The 17,608-nt window shown below is 49.1% G+C and overlaps 7 protein-coding genes across 7 annotated transcripts; 4 read left to right on the forward strand and 3 right to left on the reverse strand.

Moving 5' to 3' along the window:
* Positions 1–726: 726 nt before the first annotated feature.
* On the forward strand, positions 727–2,110 carry FPRO_02824 (Serine/threonine-protein phosphatase PP2A catalytic subunit; the record flags this gene model as incomplete). The annotated part of the gene is made up of 7 exons (XM_031227032.1): positions 727–873; positions 1,022–1,063; positions 1,121–1,226; positions 1,279–1,812; positions 1,867–1,939; positions 1,987–2,036; positions 2,088–2,110. 7 exons carry the CDS (start codon positions 727–729, stop codon positions 2,108–2,110), a joined length of 975 nt encoding a protein of 324 aa, XP_031077509.1.
* An 825-nt stretch (positions 2,111–2,935) lies between these two features.
* FPRO_02823 (uncharacterized protein) lies at positions 2,936–3,979 on the reverse strand (the record flags this gene model as incomplete). Its single annotated transcript, XM_031227033.1, has 1 exon — positions 2,936–3,979. One exon carries the CDS (start codon positions 3,977–3,979, stop codon positions 2,936–2,938), a length of 1,044 nt encoding a protein of 347 aa, XP_031077510.1.
* A 2,617-nt stretch (positions 3,980–6,596) lies between these two features.
* FPRO_02822 (uncharacterized protein) lies at positions 6,597–7,475 on the forward strand (the record flags this gene model as incomplete). Its single annotated transcript, XM_031227034.1, has 1 exon — positions 6,597–7,475. The coding sequence occupies one exon, from the start codon at positions 6,597–6,599 to the stop codon at positions 7,473–7,475; it is 879 nt and encodes a 292-aa protein (XP_031077511.1).
* Positions 7,476–7,892: 417 nt separating this feature from the next.
* On the reverse strand, positions 7,893–9,275 carry FPRO_02821 (putative NADPH2 dehydrogenase chain OYE2; the record flags this gene model as incomplete). The annotated part of the gene is made up of 6 exons (XM_031227035.1): positions 7,893–7,929; positions 7,977–8,073; positions 8,123–8,558; positions 8,606–8,620; positions 8,673–8,886; positions 8,947–9,275. 6 exons carry the CDS (start codon positions 9,273–9,275, stop codon positions 7,893–7,895), a joined length of 1,128 nt encoding a protein of 375 aa, XP_031077512.1.
* Positions 9,276–12,877: 3,602 nt separating this feature from the next.
* Positions 12,878–14,787, forward strand: FPRO_02820 (uncharacterized protein; the record flags this gene model as incomplete). Its single annotated transcript, XM_031227036.1, has 3 exons — positions 12,878–13,089; positions 13,139–13,222; positions 13,272–14,787. 3 exons carry the CDS (start codon positions 12,878–12,880, stop codon positions 14,785–14,787), a joined length of 1,812 nt encoding a protein of 603 aa, XP_031077513.1.
* Positions 14,788–15,620: 833 nt separating this feature from the next.
* FPRO_02819 (uncharacterized protein) lies at positions 15,621–16,607 on the forward strand (the record flags this gene model as incomplete). Its single annotated transcript, XM_031227037.1, has 1 exon — positions 15,621–16,607. One exon carries the CDS (start codon positions 15,621–15,623, stop codon positions 16,605–16,607), a length of 987 nt encoding a protein of 328 aa, XP_031077514.1.
* Positions 16,579–17,471, reverse strand: FPRO_02818 (uncharacterized protein; the record flags this gene model as incomplete). Its single annotated transcript, XM_031227038.1, has 4 exons — positions 16,579–16,716; positions 16,767–17,049; positions 17,103–17,182; positions 17,235–17,471. The coding sequence occupies 4 exons, from the start codon at positions 17,469–17,471 to the stop codon at positions 16,579–16,581; spliced, it is 738 nt and encodes a 245-aa protein (XP_031077515.1).
* Positions 17,472–17,608: the final 137 nt, after the last annotated feature.

The raw sequence follows: 17,608 nt of genomic DNA on the forward strand, positions 1-17,608 counted from the left end.
CGCCGTCAAGCCACACCCGTCGTCAGACAAGCTTTGGGCTGCAAGGTACCTTGACTTTATGACCACCGCGGTTCAGTGCTGAAGCGCCACATTCGGAAATGGAAATCAGAATGATTATAAGATCGCGATGACCTCTTTTCATTCGATCGTCCTGTGGAATTCTCTGTTGAAATCCTGGCATAGAGATTACATTACGCCACATGAGGCGCTACCTATGGTATGGTATGCAAAGCCAAGGCTGGCGGTGGAAGGGGCAAACACTGGCCAGCACTGCGCTGGCAGTGCCCCAGCTTGGCGTGCTAGTGCTAGGCTGTCCGCGGCCTGGGCCTGGGCTGGGCTGGTTGGCAACCACCAACATCATCCATCCCTCCCTCCTCCTTTCGCTCCCCATCATCATCCATCACCTAACAACGCCCACCAAAAATTCTTTCACTAACGAGCTTTGCGCGTCCTCGCCATCCTGCGCCTCTTTCCGCATACTCCTTTTTTACGGCGATAGAACGATTTAGCGACAGGAACTGCTGCTGCTGGTATCGGCAGCTGCTGATTATCTCATCTCCCCTGTTTCCCTTTTCTCCTCCCCTGACGACCGCCGCCTTTGTGCCTCGTGCGGCGTACCCCACCCGACTTCTCGCGATTCAGACCGCATCAACGTCATTTCAACCTCACTCCCGCTAATCAACACATCAATAACCGACTCGACACCGCTGAGCCATGGATACCAATATGGAGGATGTTGGGCGAGCGCCCGCTGAAGCTTCACCCGTGCTCAACTTCGAGCCTACTACGATCCCCACCCTCGACGGTTGGATCGAGAGCTTGATGTCTTGCAAGCAGCTGGCCGAAGCTGATGTTCAGAGACTGTGCGATAAGGTGAGGAGGCTGTCAAATCAGCGGGATGCAGAGCCTGGTCTGATACATGCTGCATTCGATGATCAAGTCGCGATCAGAATGAGTGTGCATCATACTCGACTAGCTCGGCTTCTCGCGTGATGCAAACAAATGCTAATCTGCTACGTAGGCACGAGAAGTTCTACAGGAGGAATCGAACGTGCAGCCAGTGGTACGTTTATAACATGCGCCGGCAAGCTAAGTGCTTGAGCTGATTCTATCTCGCCAGAAATGTCCCGTTACCGTCTGTGGTGATATCCACGGTCAATTCCACGACTTGATGGAGCTCTTCAAGATTGGCGGTCCTAACCCTGATACCAACTACCTATTCATGGGTACGCTTCAATCATCTTTCAGCCTCACGAAGTCGATACTTACTCTCGATAGGTGACTACGTTGACCGAGGCTACTACTCTGTTGAGACAGTCACCCTTCTTGTCGCCCTCAAGATCCGATACCCTCAACGAATCACAATCCTCCGAGGAAACCACGAGTCCCGTCAGATCACTCAGGTCTACGGCTTCTACGACGAATGCCTCCGTAAATATGGAAACGCTAATGTCTGGAAGTATTTTACCGACCTCTTTGACTACCTCCCTCTCACTGCCCTGATCGACAACCAAATCTTCTGTCTTCATGGCGGCCTCTCCCCAAGCATTGATACTCTGGATAACATCCGAGCTCTTGATCGTATTCAAGAGGTTCCTCACGAGGGTCCCATGTGTGATCTTCTCTGGTCAGACCCTGACGACCGATGCGGCTGGGGAATCTCTCCTCGAGGTGCGGGGTACACATTCGGACAGGACATTTCAGAAGCTTTCAACCACAACAATGGCTTGACCTTGATTGCTCGCGCCCATCAGCTTGTTATGGAGGGTTATAACTGGTCTCAAGACCGAAATGTTGTCACCATTTTCTCAGGTACGCTCAGCACGCGGGACGCCATACTTCTGTACAGCATTAACATCACTACAGCACCCAACTACTGCTACCGATGCGGTAACCAAGCTGCTATCATGGAGATTGATGAGCACCTGAAGTACACCTTGTGAGTCGATCCACTCAGTGTGAAAGACACGAACTGACCACAACCAGCTTGCAATTTGATCCATGCCCCAGAGCTGGCGAGCCTATGGTCTCAAGGCGTAAGTATCACCCACAAGCGGTTACAAGGACTCAACTAACACTATGGCCAGGGACTCCGGACTACTTCCTCTAATCTCGTCACGTATACCCACGTTTTACCAAGCTCGAGTCAAATGTCGAAGTGCCATCATGCCTGGTGCATCCACGCCAGCCTCAAGTCCGTTGCAGCTCGACCGTGTACGATTCCACGACGAATCCCTCGAACGAAAACAGAACTTCATGGAGCATGGTTGTACGAATATCACATCTTTGCTAATGGAGACCTTCCGAATGTTGCAAAACGACCGTAACTTTGGAGGTATGTGCAGGAAAGAGTTGGTAGACTTGATTGCGGCGCCCACCTCATGGCTGCTTAGATACGCATATTTGAGTTACGCGCTGTAAGAGAAAGAAACACGCATGCATGATCAACAATTGTCTGTCTATCCTCATGATATGAGCAGTGAAGCGATTAAAGAGCCGATTTCCACACGACATTGGTGAACAATGCTCCCCTCCTGAGATCTCGCCTGAGCAAAGTGATGGATATTAGCAGATGACGCCCATCAATTGGATGCTTTTTATTGATATGTTGAGTTAATTCAGAATTGGTCCGACTTCAGTATTTCCACAAGTTGAACTGCCTCGACCATTAATATATCTAGACTAATCTCTAACAAAGTTGACTCTGAGCATTACATCACACTCCTGCCCAGGACCAGTCACGATGTTCAAGGATATAACTATTGGACTTTCTAAGCTCTTGCGGCGCACAGACTACCCCCTTCTCTATGATGTCTTGTACAGAAGAGCTTGAATTGAGGGCGGAAAGGGTCGCACAGAATCCAGATCCATTCTTTGTAACCCCCACAGTCGGCTATATTACAAATAGTACAGTCGTGTTACACGATTTTTGACATCAAGCGGTCTCTTCCTTGAGCTCCTCCTTTAGACCTGCCTCCCAGTTTTGCTGCTGCTGTTGGCGCTGCTCCGCTGTTCGTGGTCGCTCGTCATCGCCAAAGACTTCCTCTTCAGTATTAACACGGTACATACGATCTTGGGTCTTTGTATTGCGACCAGAGTAATCACCAGGGGCATGGCTACCGTCGGGGATGTGGAAACGTCGATCGAATCGCGAGAGAGCGTAGGAGAAGACGACGATGATCTCGATGACGTAGTTGAAGCAGTAGTAACATGCTTTGCTGTGATACCAAGCTGGATCGTTCACGGGCCGCAGCTTGAAGGATACGCCAGTTCTAAAAGCAGCACCGAGGGAAAGCAGTGTAGTTGTGAAGATAAGAAGCTGGATTTTTGTCCGCATACGGCCTTGTCCGAATTTGTCCATTGGTGCTCGTCGGGGGATAATGAAGCAAGCTCCGACAATGGGCAATGGAAGAAACGCGAGAATGGCGAGAAACGTGCTGCCGGTGAGTTGAACGTCGCGAAGTTGCTGCTTCGTATGTGGGTTCAAGGTGTAGAAGTTATACACCACAGCTGTAATTAGCATCACAAGACTTGCAAAGATGCTAAAGTACAAAAACTTGAACCCTAGCGAAGCAGGTTTGCTCCATCCAATTTGTGGATGATACGCCCTCAAAATGCGCTGGGCGAAGATCAGATTCACCACGAACAAGAGCACAACACCAGCGTTTGCAAACACTTGGGCAGCGATAGCAAGACTGGTGTCATGCGGGTTCGAAGCCCATGCGATTCTCAAGACGTTGGCGGTGATACGGGCCATGCAAAAGCCGAACAGCAAACCGCTGAGGACGAATTTGTGGGATCGCTTTTTATTCAGCTGAAAGATAGTCATGTTGAGGATGGCACCGCCGACGAAGAAAGCCAAAATAACAGCACAGATGGGATCGTCGACGCTGGGCGTAGGTCTGCCGCCGAGACCAGCTGTCTTGGGGAGATAGGGAGGACCCTGGGGAGGCATCTCTCCTGAGGGCTGCGAGGACATCTTGTTGAAGAGAAGAAGTGCTACGTTTGGGTTTATGTCGATGACTTATGCATAAGAGCAGCAGGTGTTGAATCAGTCGAATGTGTGCCTGTTATAAAAACGAAAGCTCAAGATGATAAGTGCAAGGGCACCCTGATTAAGTTGAAAACAAATCGCCCTACAAACGGGAGGATGTCGTCTATATACATACCCCTTTGGGAATGCTCATTCTTCAGCAACGCCAAACCAAACACTCGGTATCGGTCATCGGCATCCCGAATCAGCAGATAGAGCGGCAGATCTAAGTCGCCCCGTTTCCTCTTTGGGCAATGTTTAAGACGGCATGTCGGAGGTTGACTTGAGCGCGAGAGGAGCGAAAAGGATATGATTGGTGAACTTAGACTTAAGGCTGAATCTAAGAAATATTTCACACTAGAGCGAGTGTGCGATTTGGATACTCTGATTGGTGAGACTCTGGAGAGCTCGAGGCCCCTCTAGATCATTGATCGGGTTTTGTAATATTAACACCGTCCGTCAAAGGGTGGTGCATGGTTGGAACTGGAGATATTTAATGGTCATTCCGAGCTCCGGAAGCTTTTCATGTTCCATCAACTCATATTCATCTATTCTCAGCATGTGAATGAATCTCAACCTTATCTGATGACAATACGACAATAGGGTTTCATCGTCCGAAGCCAACCGCGCCAAGCTTTTCTATGATACCCAGGCCCCTGCTTCAGCCCTATCGCCCCAATCCTTGGGTTCAACTTCCAGCTGGAGGGCCAGCGAGATCAGCTGTTGTTGGTAAAGGAATCTAGTAATTTGGTAACACTGACGAAACCCCTGAATGATATTAAGAAACAAAGCGAGAAGGGTGTTACAGGTAGATACTGCCATCAATTCATGACGAGATGCCAAGTATTACAACCTTCCGCTCCCTCCAGGGATTCATGTGCTGCAAAAATTGAGCCATCCGTTCCTCGTCTCTACTGCATCCGCGAAGACTAAGTCCTGAAGCCATGATGGTCAGCGGCGGCGATCATGGGAGCCTCAGATCAAACTACTAACCTTGACCTACCTTCGTGTTTAGTTAGGCATCCTACGAGTCCCACGGTTCAGTTCTGTACCATAGACAGCAGCAGGATTGAAATAAAAAACGAGGGTCTGAAATTGTTACCCAACTTCCTCTCCTCAACCATCAGCTACGGATAAATTTGATGACCATAAGGTTAAGCTTTAGGCAGCTAACATGGAGGAACACGATGTCTTTTTTTTTTCACAATATAAGTCTTCACGCAGCAGCTTCCATGGTGGCCAGTAACTTCTTTCGTAAACAAAGCCCTTCCGGTCCTTAAAAAGGAAGAGATCAGGAGGTATATAAATTTGAGTGCATCTCTGGACAAACCACCACTCTCCTCAAAGCTTCAGCTTCCATAAGGATTGTTTGAGCCTCGCAATATGGGATACTGCGTGTATTCTCGCGGTGAATTTGGCTTTGTTCATTGAACTCCAGTTGCATCATTAGAAAGATCCATACAAGCTTCATCAGTGATAAGACGTACTGTATCTGTCGAACCGGGCTGAGGCTTGGAGATGAACAACAACGAACATGCTTTCTGAGATGAGAAATGGCTCTACATGGAAGGGTTTAGGTGATTAGGTTTACGGCCAGCGTTGTAGAATAGAACGTGACTATAAAGGACCATTGACGAACTGGTTTGACGGGTTGTATAAGGAGATGAATCACAAAAAGAGAAATCCGATTGATGTCTGATGGACTAACAGACCTTGAAGCAGAGCTTGGGTGTAATCTTGTGGTTGCATGTGCATGCAGCAGGTCTCGCATTCTCCGCTGTCTCCCCATCATGGGATTATTCCTTGTAACATGATGACTTGCGTTCTCAAGATACTTCGATTAGGAGGCCAGGGCGTTGAGCAGAATGAGATTAGCTATTTCTTCTCTCGGTCTTCCTCTCGCTTTCTTAACTCAACTCCCGAAGCTCCAAATCTCGGGTCGTGCTCGTTCTCCTGGCAGCTTAGCCTACCAACTTAGATTTTATTCCTGTTTGTGTATGCCGTGCTATGCGCAGAGACTCAAGGTTAGTAGGGTATTCTGGCAATAATAAATCTAATGTCTATCTACTTAGTATATATGGGAACAATGTCTTCCGCCATTCTGTTTAACTCGACTGCTAGGTGCTGTACATTAGCAGGGGAACTAAATGGGCTTTTATCGCATTCAGTTCTTTCCCACTCCAACATTGGATTCCATGGCTACAGGTCGCCCACACTTCCAATTCTCATCTCTTCCAATACCTTTGGCTTGACTCCCATCCCTCTCTCATTTTACTCCCGTGGCGTAGCTTCCGGTCTGCAGGCTCTCAGAGGGTGGCGCTTCGAGCAGTTGACATTTTTTATCCTTTTCCTGCCACTGAGAGGCACTTGCTAGTAACTTAAAACGGTCCCGCACACTGCCTCTCTGATTCAAAGGCTGTTAGGCACTGCCTCATCCTTATCTACCTGCTCCTCTCTTGTCCACCTGTACTTCCATTTGTTGTTTATCCTTTCATCTTGCATCTTCCTTCCATCATCGTCATCATTCATCGCGCTGCAGCTTCCATTCCTTCAGTCAAACAGAATGCCCTACGTCCCAGACACCATCTTGAACATTTATGAAAAGGTCCAGGACCTCCTCGATAGGTCAAAGAGATCATGGCTTGCAGCGTGCGAGGCATGGAATGAGGAGCCGCCATCCAGGATTGCGTCACCTGCGACTACTACAGAAGTACTGGTACGCAAGAAAAGGATCACAAGGCCAAAAAAGAAGGATTTCAAGATTAGTAACTCATGCCATCAGCTTGGGCCGTTGACCAGTATCTTTGTCAAACCTGCTGAGGTGGCTGTGGTGAGAGCTCAAAGTGTGACTGGCGTGTCCAGCGACGGCTCTCGGTTGATCATCTGGGCCGATGCTTCGAGAAAAAAGAACTCTACAGGTTTTGCTGTGGCATTTCTAAGTGGCTGTTACTGGGTGCGCGTCACCGCAAAAGGGCACGCCACTCCTACGGAAGTTGCAGAACTTGAGGCTGTTTGTCTTACGCTGGATTATGCGGTGCAAGTCACCAAAATGCAGAAGGAAAACATTGGTCCCTTACGATCTGTCGAAGTTTTCACCGACAGTCAATCCGCTTTGCGTCTCCTAAAGGTGACGAATAGACCCATGTTTGCCACTGGACCTCACGGAAATGCACAAGGCGACAATCCCGGAACGAAAAGGGGGGTGACAAAACGAACAACAGAGAAAGCCTGCGTCATGATAGATGAACTTCAAAAAGCTGGAGTCATGGTCGAGCTGCACTGGGTCCCACGGGGCAAAGTCATAGGCAATATCATCGCTGATAAAGGGGCACTGATGGCAAGAATGGGATTGGCATCTTACCACAGCCCCACCGACGTCCTCGTCGAGTTTCTGCCTGCGGATGAACTGCAACTCGACATCAAACGATGTATGATTCTGTAAGTTATTTCTCCTTTCCTGTATGTGCTTTACTCTTGAATTTCCATGGCTCTAATGTGCCTTGTGATACAACGCAATAAAGGAATTCTAACGAAGTGTGCGAGTAGACCTTTGAAGCGAACGTCCATTCTGCGTACACAACTGGCACATCAAGTTTCTGAAATCTTTAATTCACACAAGGCCAGCGACACTGGTAACAAGGAGCCAGAACAGGCATCTGATGTGCAGCAAACCCAACAACAACTAAATCATGATAATTGACATCTGGCTGGCAAAACAGTTTGCTCGAGGTACACTTGTGCGTTAGCAACTCATGGTTACATGCTCTTCCAAGATTCTAATCATATTCCAGGTTTATTTTGTGCTCAGGTTTGGAGACCAGCAACGTTAATCGCCCTGGCGGATTTCCACCACCCCGCGTCAAAGTCTTGATGCCTCCGGCTTATATGCAGGATAGCTACATAGTATGGTCAGCAAATTCAGTCTGTGAGAACTCAAACTTACTCCGTGTAGCCGTGTTCATCAGGCGTATAGAATAGCGAACGATCGTATTTCGTCAGCGGCCAACCATTCTGAATTCGGGCTGGTAGGTCGGGGTTTGCTGTTGCTAGTTCAGTACATTTTTGGGGGAAATTTATCACACAACTTACGAATGAAGAAGCGTCCAAAAGCTACAAGGTCATCGGTCTGAGCTGCATGCATAACTGCAGTTTCAGGTGTATACCCTCCTGCCACAATGAACTCAATCTCTGAACTGCCAACGATCTTTCGAATGGGAGCGAGATTTTCGTTCTCTTCCAAGATTTTGTCAGGAGAATCACTTCCTCCTGCGATCCTAGGTTCAACTGCATGGATGAATGCCAGAGATGGCTGGGCTTTGATGATGGCTTCCGCCCAGGGGGCGAAGACAGCCAGAGGTTCGGCCTCACGCATGCCTTGGAATCTCGAAAAGGGGCTCATGCGAATTGCAACGCGATCAGAGCCGATTGCCTCACAGACAGCATTGAGGACTTTCAATGGAAAGCGGAAACGGTTTTCGAGTGTACCTCCATACGAATCCGTGCGGTTATTACTGTTGGTTTGCAGCTATAAAGGTTTCAGTGGCAGTTTCTGGGAGAGAGCACTGAACTCACGAATTGGTCAATAAGCTATAGGCAAAGTTAGCGGCGCAAACATCGCTTTGTAGCTTTCGAGACTCACATATCCATTTGCTCCATGAATTTCAACTCCGTCAAAGCCTGCCTTGATGGCATTGAGAGCAGCTTGTCGGTAATGTCCCACGAATCTATCAATATCAGATTCTGTCATCACTGTGAACTTAGCGGGCGGCTCAGCCGACCCAGTACCCTTCGCATCGAAGGGCACAGAACCGGCGCTCCAGACATGGGGAACAATCTTCGGGTTCGCAACTCGGCTGCAGGTCACAGTTAGTATTCAGTCTCGATACATACATGTTGCGTATTGATGTGGTTACCCCAGGGCCCAGAGCTGACAGAAAATAAAGCCTCCTTTGGCATGTACAGCAGCCGTTATCGTCTTCCATGCTGCTATCTGCTCTTCAGAGTAGATACCCGGTACACGCGACATCCCACCGGCCTCATGAGCGATGAAGGTGCCTTCAGAGATGAGTAGACCACCAGAAGATGCTCTTTGAGCATAGTATTCTGCAGCATAGGGCGCTGGGACTGCTGTGGTCTCATCTGCACGTCGTCGTGTCAAAGGAGCAAGCACCACTCGGTGCTGAAGCTCGACTTTTCCCACTTTGACGGCGGTGAAGAGTTTTTTCGCTTCCTTGAGCGTCATGATGTATGCTTAATGATGTTGAGTGGTTATTCTTGGACTGAACATCTGGGAATGGTTAATTGTGTATTAATAATGGGTGTAAACTAGTCCCGCATATGCCTCGGCTCATACTACCAATTCGGCAGTGGTAGACGGCGTAGCTTGGGTTGATCTGCGCCTATATGATGCCTATGTATGCAGATATCACGTATCTTCTTTTGCAATGCCTTCTAAATATTTGTTGAGAGGCCTTGTCTCGATACGAGTGTCAAGTGCCTAACGGAGTAGCAGATAAAGTTAAAAATACCGAGGTCTGGAAAAGAGTGTTTAGGGTAGCTATGTTGTATCATAAAACAAATCCTAAGCTTAGTACAGAGTACCTATCTCGTCTGTATCTCCCTTCGCTTGGAAGACCTATTTTCTTATCACCTGGGCTAAGAACATGATGTAGACCCTATTGAGAAGTTTTAAGAAAGATAATGTATTCTGAGACCTGCTAAGGTGATAACTGACAGTGGACTGCCGACTCCAACAATGATGTCCTGGAACCTACGACGCGATTGGCTCGTCAAACACACCTTAACAGTTAATCTCCAGGTCTAAGCACTTGATCAATCCGATCCATCCAATCAATGAGAAATCGTGAGGACAGGAAAGCATCGACCGGCATCCAGTGTACATATTAATCCAGGTGGCTTCACCAAAGACAAATGTTTTCGATCACGCCGTGTCTCACGCATCCTCCCTAAGGGAGGAAAGAAAATACAAGACCTCAACCCTTAATGATAAAAAGACTTAGGTAATATAGCCCGCCTAAGCTTAGGATGACTTTTACCAAGTTTATTTTAATACCCTACAGTAAGGTTTGCTGTTTTCTTGCCCCCTGAGGCCTACTACTTTACTCTGCCCTCTGTGCTGATAACAGTTTGTTGATCGACACACTACCAAGCAGCTCACTTCGCTTGACCGGTAGTGGCTTTTAAACAGCGATAGCGCATCCTCGTTTCGACAACTACTCCCCCAAAGAGCAGCGGAAAACAGGGTCACATCGTGGCGTGACAAAGCGGTTCGTGATGTTCCTTGTCCAGGCGAAACGCGCTTCCAGCGAGAGCAGGGATTGGACAAGGGCTGGAAATTAATCTGCAGGAACCCGAGCTTGTTATACGTACCGATATTTTTATGAATAAAATTATTCATTGATACTTTAGAAGATATCGCTTCTGACACTTGAATACTGGGTCAAGTTGGAACTGTGAGGCGTTCGAAGGCCAGGAACTTAGGATCATGAGTATGGGGGCAGGAATTCTGTCACATTTCCCGAACATCAATCTCAAAGGCATTGTGTTGTATGTTTCAACATCCATCATGATACAAAACACCCGCTTTATGCATATCGGCATTACCATCGCAATTACTGGAAAATCCCCTAATACAATCCATGACATATGACAGGGTCTCCACTAGAGCACGCAAGAGGCACAAGAAGGTCATAATGTTACGCTGTGCGGCGATGCGACGTTGATAAGAGCTACTGGGCGAGCTACACAAGGTGATAGAAAGGGAAGCACTCGTCCCCAAAATACCGAAAATGAAAATGCGTGTATGAGATATATTGCTGGAGTGAACAGTTGGCCAGAGTTACAATAGGGCAGACGTTCAAAATGTAATATCGAAGAAAAAGTAAACATTATTGTACTAAGCTGGGGCACGTCTCAGCCAGTCGCCCATCAAACTGACAGTTCACATTGACGGCCAAGATTGGGGTGGCTGCACGGCAGAACGGTGAGAGGGTTGCATCCGATGCGTTTCTTTTCTCTTGAACCATTTCTGGACAAACGTTTCCGTTTGTGGTTGCGTATACTTGCCAGCAATCGCCGAGACTTGCGCGTTTTCTCTCACCAGCCTTTTGTTTTCCACTTTGCGCGCAACGCTGGCTGCATTCTCCCTTCATCATGTGTGTGACAATAAACAGATGAAGAGCGGCGGTAGAAAGCGAAATCACGGTAAATCAGAGTGTCATTAACGCAAGGAGGTCGATTGAATAGATGTCGAGCGTGGAGGCTAATGTTATGTCGATGAGCTCCGACTGGGCTGGAAGTTTCATAAATTCTGAGTCTGACTAGTGCACGTGGAGTCGAGCGCAATTAGGAATAGGGAAGGCAAAGTTGGATCTGAGTCGAGACACAAATGGGTCAAGATCTGATGTGAGGGGGAGGGAATGACGATGACTTGCAGACAAGATGCTGTCGTTGGAGGCGACTAACTTTCGGAGGAGTCCCTCCTTGCAGATTGCATTGACTGCAACAATCTGTGTGAGCGTTGTGTGCTCTGTGTCCGTGTCCGCGTTTGTGTCTTAGCCACAGAACCATTGTTGAACATATCATCAACAAGAGATTCATCAATCAATGCAAAGTCTCGCTAACTAAGTTATGGAGACCCAGCAACGTGGTGCTGATGCTAGGTTTATGGGGTCAAGTAGCGACAAATAGCGGCCCGGAAAGGCCATGGAAGGCGCTGTTTAAGTGGTGGACGGCTAAAATAGCGCTAATGACCCTGCTCGGCTTCCGTTGGATCCTTGTTCCCCAAGATTAAACAAGTGCAGGCTAGCTGAGAAGAGAAGGTATCTGAATCATACAATCTTGGAGCAAAAATACATCTGAGACTTGTCCGTTGTCCTAGCTGGCCCTGGCCTATTCCTCTTTGGGCCTAGAATGACCAGACTCACCCTGGCTATCGCCATTTCCCTCCAGTCAGTTTGTTTGGACAGGAGCATGGGGTCCAAACACCAGGCGCCGGCACGACTTTCGCCCACTCTGATCATCCTCAGGTCCTTCATGTTTCTCTAAATCCCTGCTTCCTTCGCTGTCTCTCCCTCTTCTCTCTCTCTCCCACTGCGCTGCGCACCCGTGTCATCCTTCTCTCACCGGACCCCCAAGGCGGTTCGCACTGCCTTAACGCACCCCCTAATATCCCAGCCAGGGTTAACCTTCAACCACCATCCGTCGCGTCCGCTGCCGGGTCTGAAGTCGCTGGGATCTCTTCGCTCGAGTCGAATCTCTTCTTCTCTTTCTTCTCCCCCTTCCTCCTCCCCCACCCGTGCCCAGCCAGTGTGCGTAGCATCACCTGGTTTGCCTCCAATTGCACGCGCTCAATCAACTCGAGCCTGAACGACAATCGAAAGGAACGAACTTCCAGGTCCGTTTTCTCTCGAAAGGGGCCGTTTCTCGAGGACCATCTCACCTTCTTTAATTCGTTTACGACATTCGCTCTTTCCCTCTGTGGAAAATTAATCGTAATTTAATCTTTCACCAACTGCTACTATCGTTTGAGAACGTCACGAAATCGATTGCGCTCTGACAATTCGACTTCTTCAACCTAAACTAATCACACATTCACTCACTTGTTTGCTCAGGAGAGCAGTTTCTGGCTACGATTATTAACCGCCCAACATCTCTCCATCGACCATTGCATCGACCACTTCAGACCACAACTCTTTGACGAATCAGGCAAATCATTTCAAAGTTCTTATCCCGACGACCATGACCTAGGTGTTATTGCAGCTTAAGACATCACCGATTCCTGCATCAGCTTGTCGAACTTTGTCCACCAACCCAACTTTGCAGATGGCTGCGCTCAAGCGAGACACGGTCCCTTCGAGGGCTCGTCAGTCGCGGAACTATGTCACCCCTAAGAGTGTCATTCTTGGCTTACTTTCTGCATCACCAATGGTTGTTTCGGCTCAAAGTTCGAACTGTATATCTTTAAAGGATTCAAAAGCTTGCCCAGCATTCACATCCGCATCCATCTCTACTGGAGATAGTCTGCTTGAGTTCTTGTGAGTTCTCTTGTCTGGTGACCTCTCAATCTACTAACTTCACAAATAGCCCTTTCTTGCGATATGTTTCCGACAGAGCATCTTTCGATAGCCAGCTTTCGAATTATGTACAGAGAGATTATGTCCAGAGGCAGTAAGTCAACCGAGGACCAACATTTTTAAGCAATTCTAACAACTCGTAGATATCAATCCTTGTTCGGATGCAGCAATCTTGACTTGACTAACACCAGCGACTTGTATGCTCGCTTCACCACCACCGTGTTATGCAATTCCATTGTTCAGAACTCTATTGAGCCCTGTGGCCTGTCAGCATCGCAGTCGCGACCTCTTTGCGCCGACAGTTGCGCTGAGTATGCCCAGAGCGAGGCTTATATAACATCAGACGACGAGCTCTGTTCGAACCCGTCAAGCAATCTGCTTCAGCTGATCAGAGCAGACTTCACGAATTGTGCCCTTCCTGGTGGCTCTCTGGACAGTAAGACATGTATTCCAGCAATCGAGAACGAGTCACAGAACTGTGGCTACGGCAACAGCACCGTGGGACTCTGTACCTATTGTGGTTCAGGCGGTCTTAACTCGACCGACACTTGCTGTTACAACTCAAATGCCGAGGAACGATGCAAAGATGTCAAATTACCGACTTTGACCGCCACCATGACATTTACCCGAGTATCACCAACATCTTCGGCTACTGGATCAAGCACTGCAGGTAGCGGAAATGACAACTCCGACGAAGATGACGATGAAGGAGGAGGAGGAGGGGGTCTAAGCGGCGGAGCAATCGCTGGTATCGTTGTTGGCGTCCTTGCCGGTCTCGGTTTGCTTGCCCTTGGCCTCCTGTTGTGCCTCAGAAGGAGACGACGACCGAGCAGTCCCAAGGGAAGCATTTTCAACCAGCCTTCGCCGGCCCGACAAGGTGGAACAACCATGGCTCAAGCAGCGCCCTCAGCCGCCCCTCAAGGATACGAAGTTCTTCCCGGTGGACGTATAGCACGGATGTCTGCTCTCGAAGGTCATTCTGGCGATTCACCTTCTCATCATCGCGACACTTCATCAGCCGCCGGTGGTATCGGTGCTGTAGGCACATATCCACGCAGGGATCATTCATCATCTGACGAGTTCACGTCAAGCCCACCCTCGTCAGAAACGCGTGGCGGAGTCCTTCGTCCACCACCGACTAAACCTCGACGACACGGCTCACTCTCAAGTAGTTCGGCCCTTGGCAGCTCTGTACCGCAGTCCCCATCTAGTGCGGGGGGATTCTCATCGCCTCAGGGCGTCGCTAGCCAGCAATCCGAGCAGTTGCCATTTTTCAAGGACTACTATTCTCAGGACGACATTCACCCCGGTGACCGAATAGCTGTTCTTTGGGCTTATCAACCACGGGCAACCGACGAATTCGCCTTGGAACGGGGAGATATGCTCAAGGTTGTGGGCATATGGGACGATGGTTGGGCGACAGGTGTGATGCTCAACGAGCGAGCAGATGAGTGGGAGGCTCGACGACAAGCTCAACGCGATAGTGGCGTTTCGAACGCGTCGGGACGCCGCGATAGCTCCCCTGCTGCAGAGGGCGAAATAAAAGCATTCCCTCTGGTTTGTGTCTGTCGCCCCGAACACTGGAGGAAGACAATTGAGGGTGATGGATCAACGGAAACTGGTTCCAATGGCTTCAATGCTCACTCATCATTCTCATGATTAATACAGTCACGACACCTTAACTTGAATACGACCCTGAAAGGTACACGTTATCGGTGCATTGGTTTAACGGCTATGGCGTTCTGGTTTCTCGGCATACCCTGTTGGCATCTGCAGCACAAACTTCATCCGATATCTTCGCAAGTTCAATACGAATATCACTTACCACGCTCCGCCGTTCGGAGATATCCCAACCCCGATCAACTTACCAACCATCTGTATCACGCCGTTATTCGTCTTTGACCTTCGAGATTATGACGAATTTAGGACTCAAGTCCTTACTTTCAATTCTAGCGTTGAATTATATACCCGGTGCGAACCACCCAGGATTGCTGTTTTGCAGAATTGAGGACCACAGTGCAAGTAATGCGTGGGGAAAACAAGGGGACGAGAGGAGAGAAGATGGCGGCAAGATGAAGTAGCCGCACCACGTTCCTTACGTCTTCGAGGCTTCTTATGATGATGTTAAATAAATAAACACTCACTACCATAGATAGAGCACCTTCTTCATGGGCGGCTACGACGCCTAACGACTTTTTAGCGATACTGCAAATAAGTTCATTATTTCTGATGATTTATACACTACTCGGTCTCTTAAAGCAGTGAAGTTAAAAGTAGAATTCCAGTTGAATGCCATAAGCCAGCCGCCTAGTAAGCGACCAAGGGTCCATCCATGTTTGAGATCTCATGGAATGCGGGTTCCTCTGTCTACCGGTGTGGAGTGGTGTCAACAGAAGCCCCACCGTGGGGTGTTCCCTCCCATCAATTCCTCTACTGCTAAAGAGGGGCAGAGTTGTAGACCACAGCCAAGTCTTTTCCATCTCAAATCAACGATGGCCGACGTCAAAGCAAAGGCGGAGGCCCTAGTGCCCAAATTCAAGCTCGGTCGCGTCCTAAACCAAGATCAAGCAGGTCGTCGCATCTCCCTCTATGGTTCTATCGACGACCAGCCAGCTCTACTGATCCTGGAACGGGCTCCATTCCCAACCTCGCAGACCTACCTCACCGATGTTCCCGCCCAGCTCGCGCGGATTCAGAATCTGGGCGCAAATGATATCTATCACTGGTTTATGGGCCGTAGCGGCACTGAGACGACCAAACCTGACGACGCCGACTTCTTCGCCGATCTCAAAATCAACCTGATTTACCCATGTACCGAAACGCACGTCAAAAAGTACAGCAAGCAGGGTGTTCGGTTCGTGACGGAGACACCGGATGTTTACAGAGACCACATTCGACCGTATATGCTCAGCAAGAGGGAGGAAGGACGACTCAATTGGGTATTTAACATTATTGAAGGACGCAAGGAGGTAGAAGATGTGATCTACAGAACGAAGCTTGGCGCCGCCGGCGATGAGGGTTTCCTCATGCTGCCAGACCTCAACTGGGACCGCAAGACGCTCGATGCGCTGCACCTGCTAGCGCTGGTCGAACGACGGGATATCTGGTCGCTGAGAGACCTTCGCAAGAAGCACATCCCCTGGCTGCAGCACATGAAGACCCATCTTATCGATGCCACTGTCAAGACGTATCCATCGATCGAGCCGGACCAGCTGAAACTCTATGTGCATTACCAGCCCACATATTACCACTTCCACATTCATATTGTTCATGTCCAGCTCGAAGCGGGGGCCACTCAGGCGACGGGAAAGGCAGTCGGACTAGAGGGTATCATAGAAACGCTGGGCGCAATGGCGGGAGACGACGAGGCGGGTATGGATAGCATTGCTATGAGCTATACGCTAGGAGAGGCAAGTGAGTTGTGGACCGAGATTTTCGAGCCACTCAAGTCTAGCGGCGTAGCTTCTCGATCGCAATAATTAGATCGTTGACGCCAGAACCGTTGGGACAGTCGGTCCACTCGCCACCGTCGCGGATGCAGTAGATTTTGTTATCGAGACGAATAGTGGCGCTCTTCGTCACACCGGCCTATCGATCATATTAGCACGCGCATGGTATTAGAGACGAGTGTGGTATACATCTGCAGTTCTCTTGATGCTATCCCGTAGGAGGCTCAAACCATAGGCACCGTCCTCCCTTACAGCGCAGTCGTTGAGTTGCTGGAAATCGATCGCGGACTCAAGAGCGCAGTCTTCGACGAGAGAGCGTTCGGGGATTTCACTGTAGTCGCGGCTTAGACACATGATGAAGCCGAGGTTGATCTTGGGATCGGGGTAGAGTTCGCGGGCGCAGAGCTCGATGATGTTGCCCATGCATTCTGAAGGGCCATGCATGCAGTCGACACCGTCGTTGGCAGTTGGCCTATGGAGCCGAATTTTAGTCTCATATTAAGATATAGCTGTGTGTCGACATACCGGCCAATGTAAGATAAAGTGAAGTTAACCTTATCATGAACGCGTTGCATCACGGGCAGTACTAGTAGTTCCAGTCCATCCTGGAGATATTGAGCATTTGTTTTTTTTGCACATAGATGGGTAGGCGTTTACCTTTGCGTCGGGACATTTACTCATGATGTGTGCCTCCAGTGGTACGAGTTTATCGGCAGTATGAACATCGTTGTTCGTGATAGCGACCATCGTTTGGTCAAGTATGGGGTTGAAAGGCTGCCATATCCAGAATGTATAGACAACAGCTATCACGAAGGCTATTGTGAGGGTAGGTCGACTGCGACGGAGGGAACGAGGCGGCGACATGGCTCGTGGAGCAGGGCGTTTCTCATCCATTATATATGAAGCGGTGATAATTAAGTATACTACTCAGGAAGAGAATCCGGGGATGTTAGGTGGAGGAGATGTCGTTATGGCAGCTGAATGCGCGTCACATTCACATGCGGCTGCATTGTTTATCCGAATTTGGTTAG

This window comes from Fusarium proliferatum, assembly GCF_900067095.1.
Source record: "Fusarium proliferatum ET1 genome assembly, contig: FPRO_scaffold002, whole genome shotgun sequence".
NCBI classification, from domain to species: domain Eukaryota; kingdom Fungi; phylum Ascomycota; class Sordariomycetes; order Hypocreales; family Nectriaceae; genus Fusarium; species Fusarium proliferatum.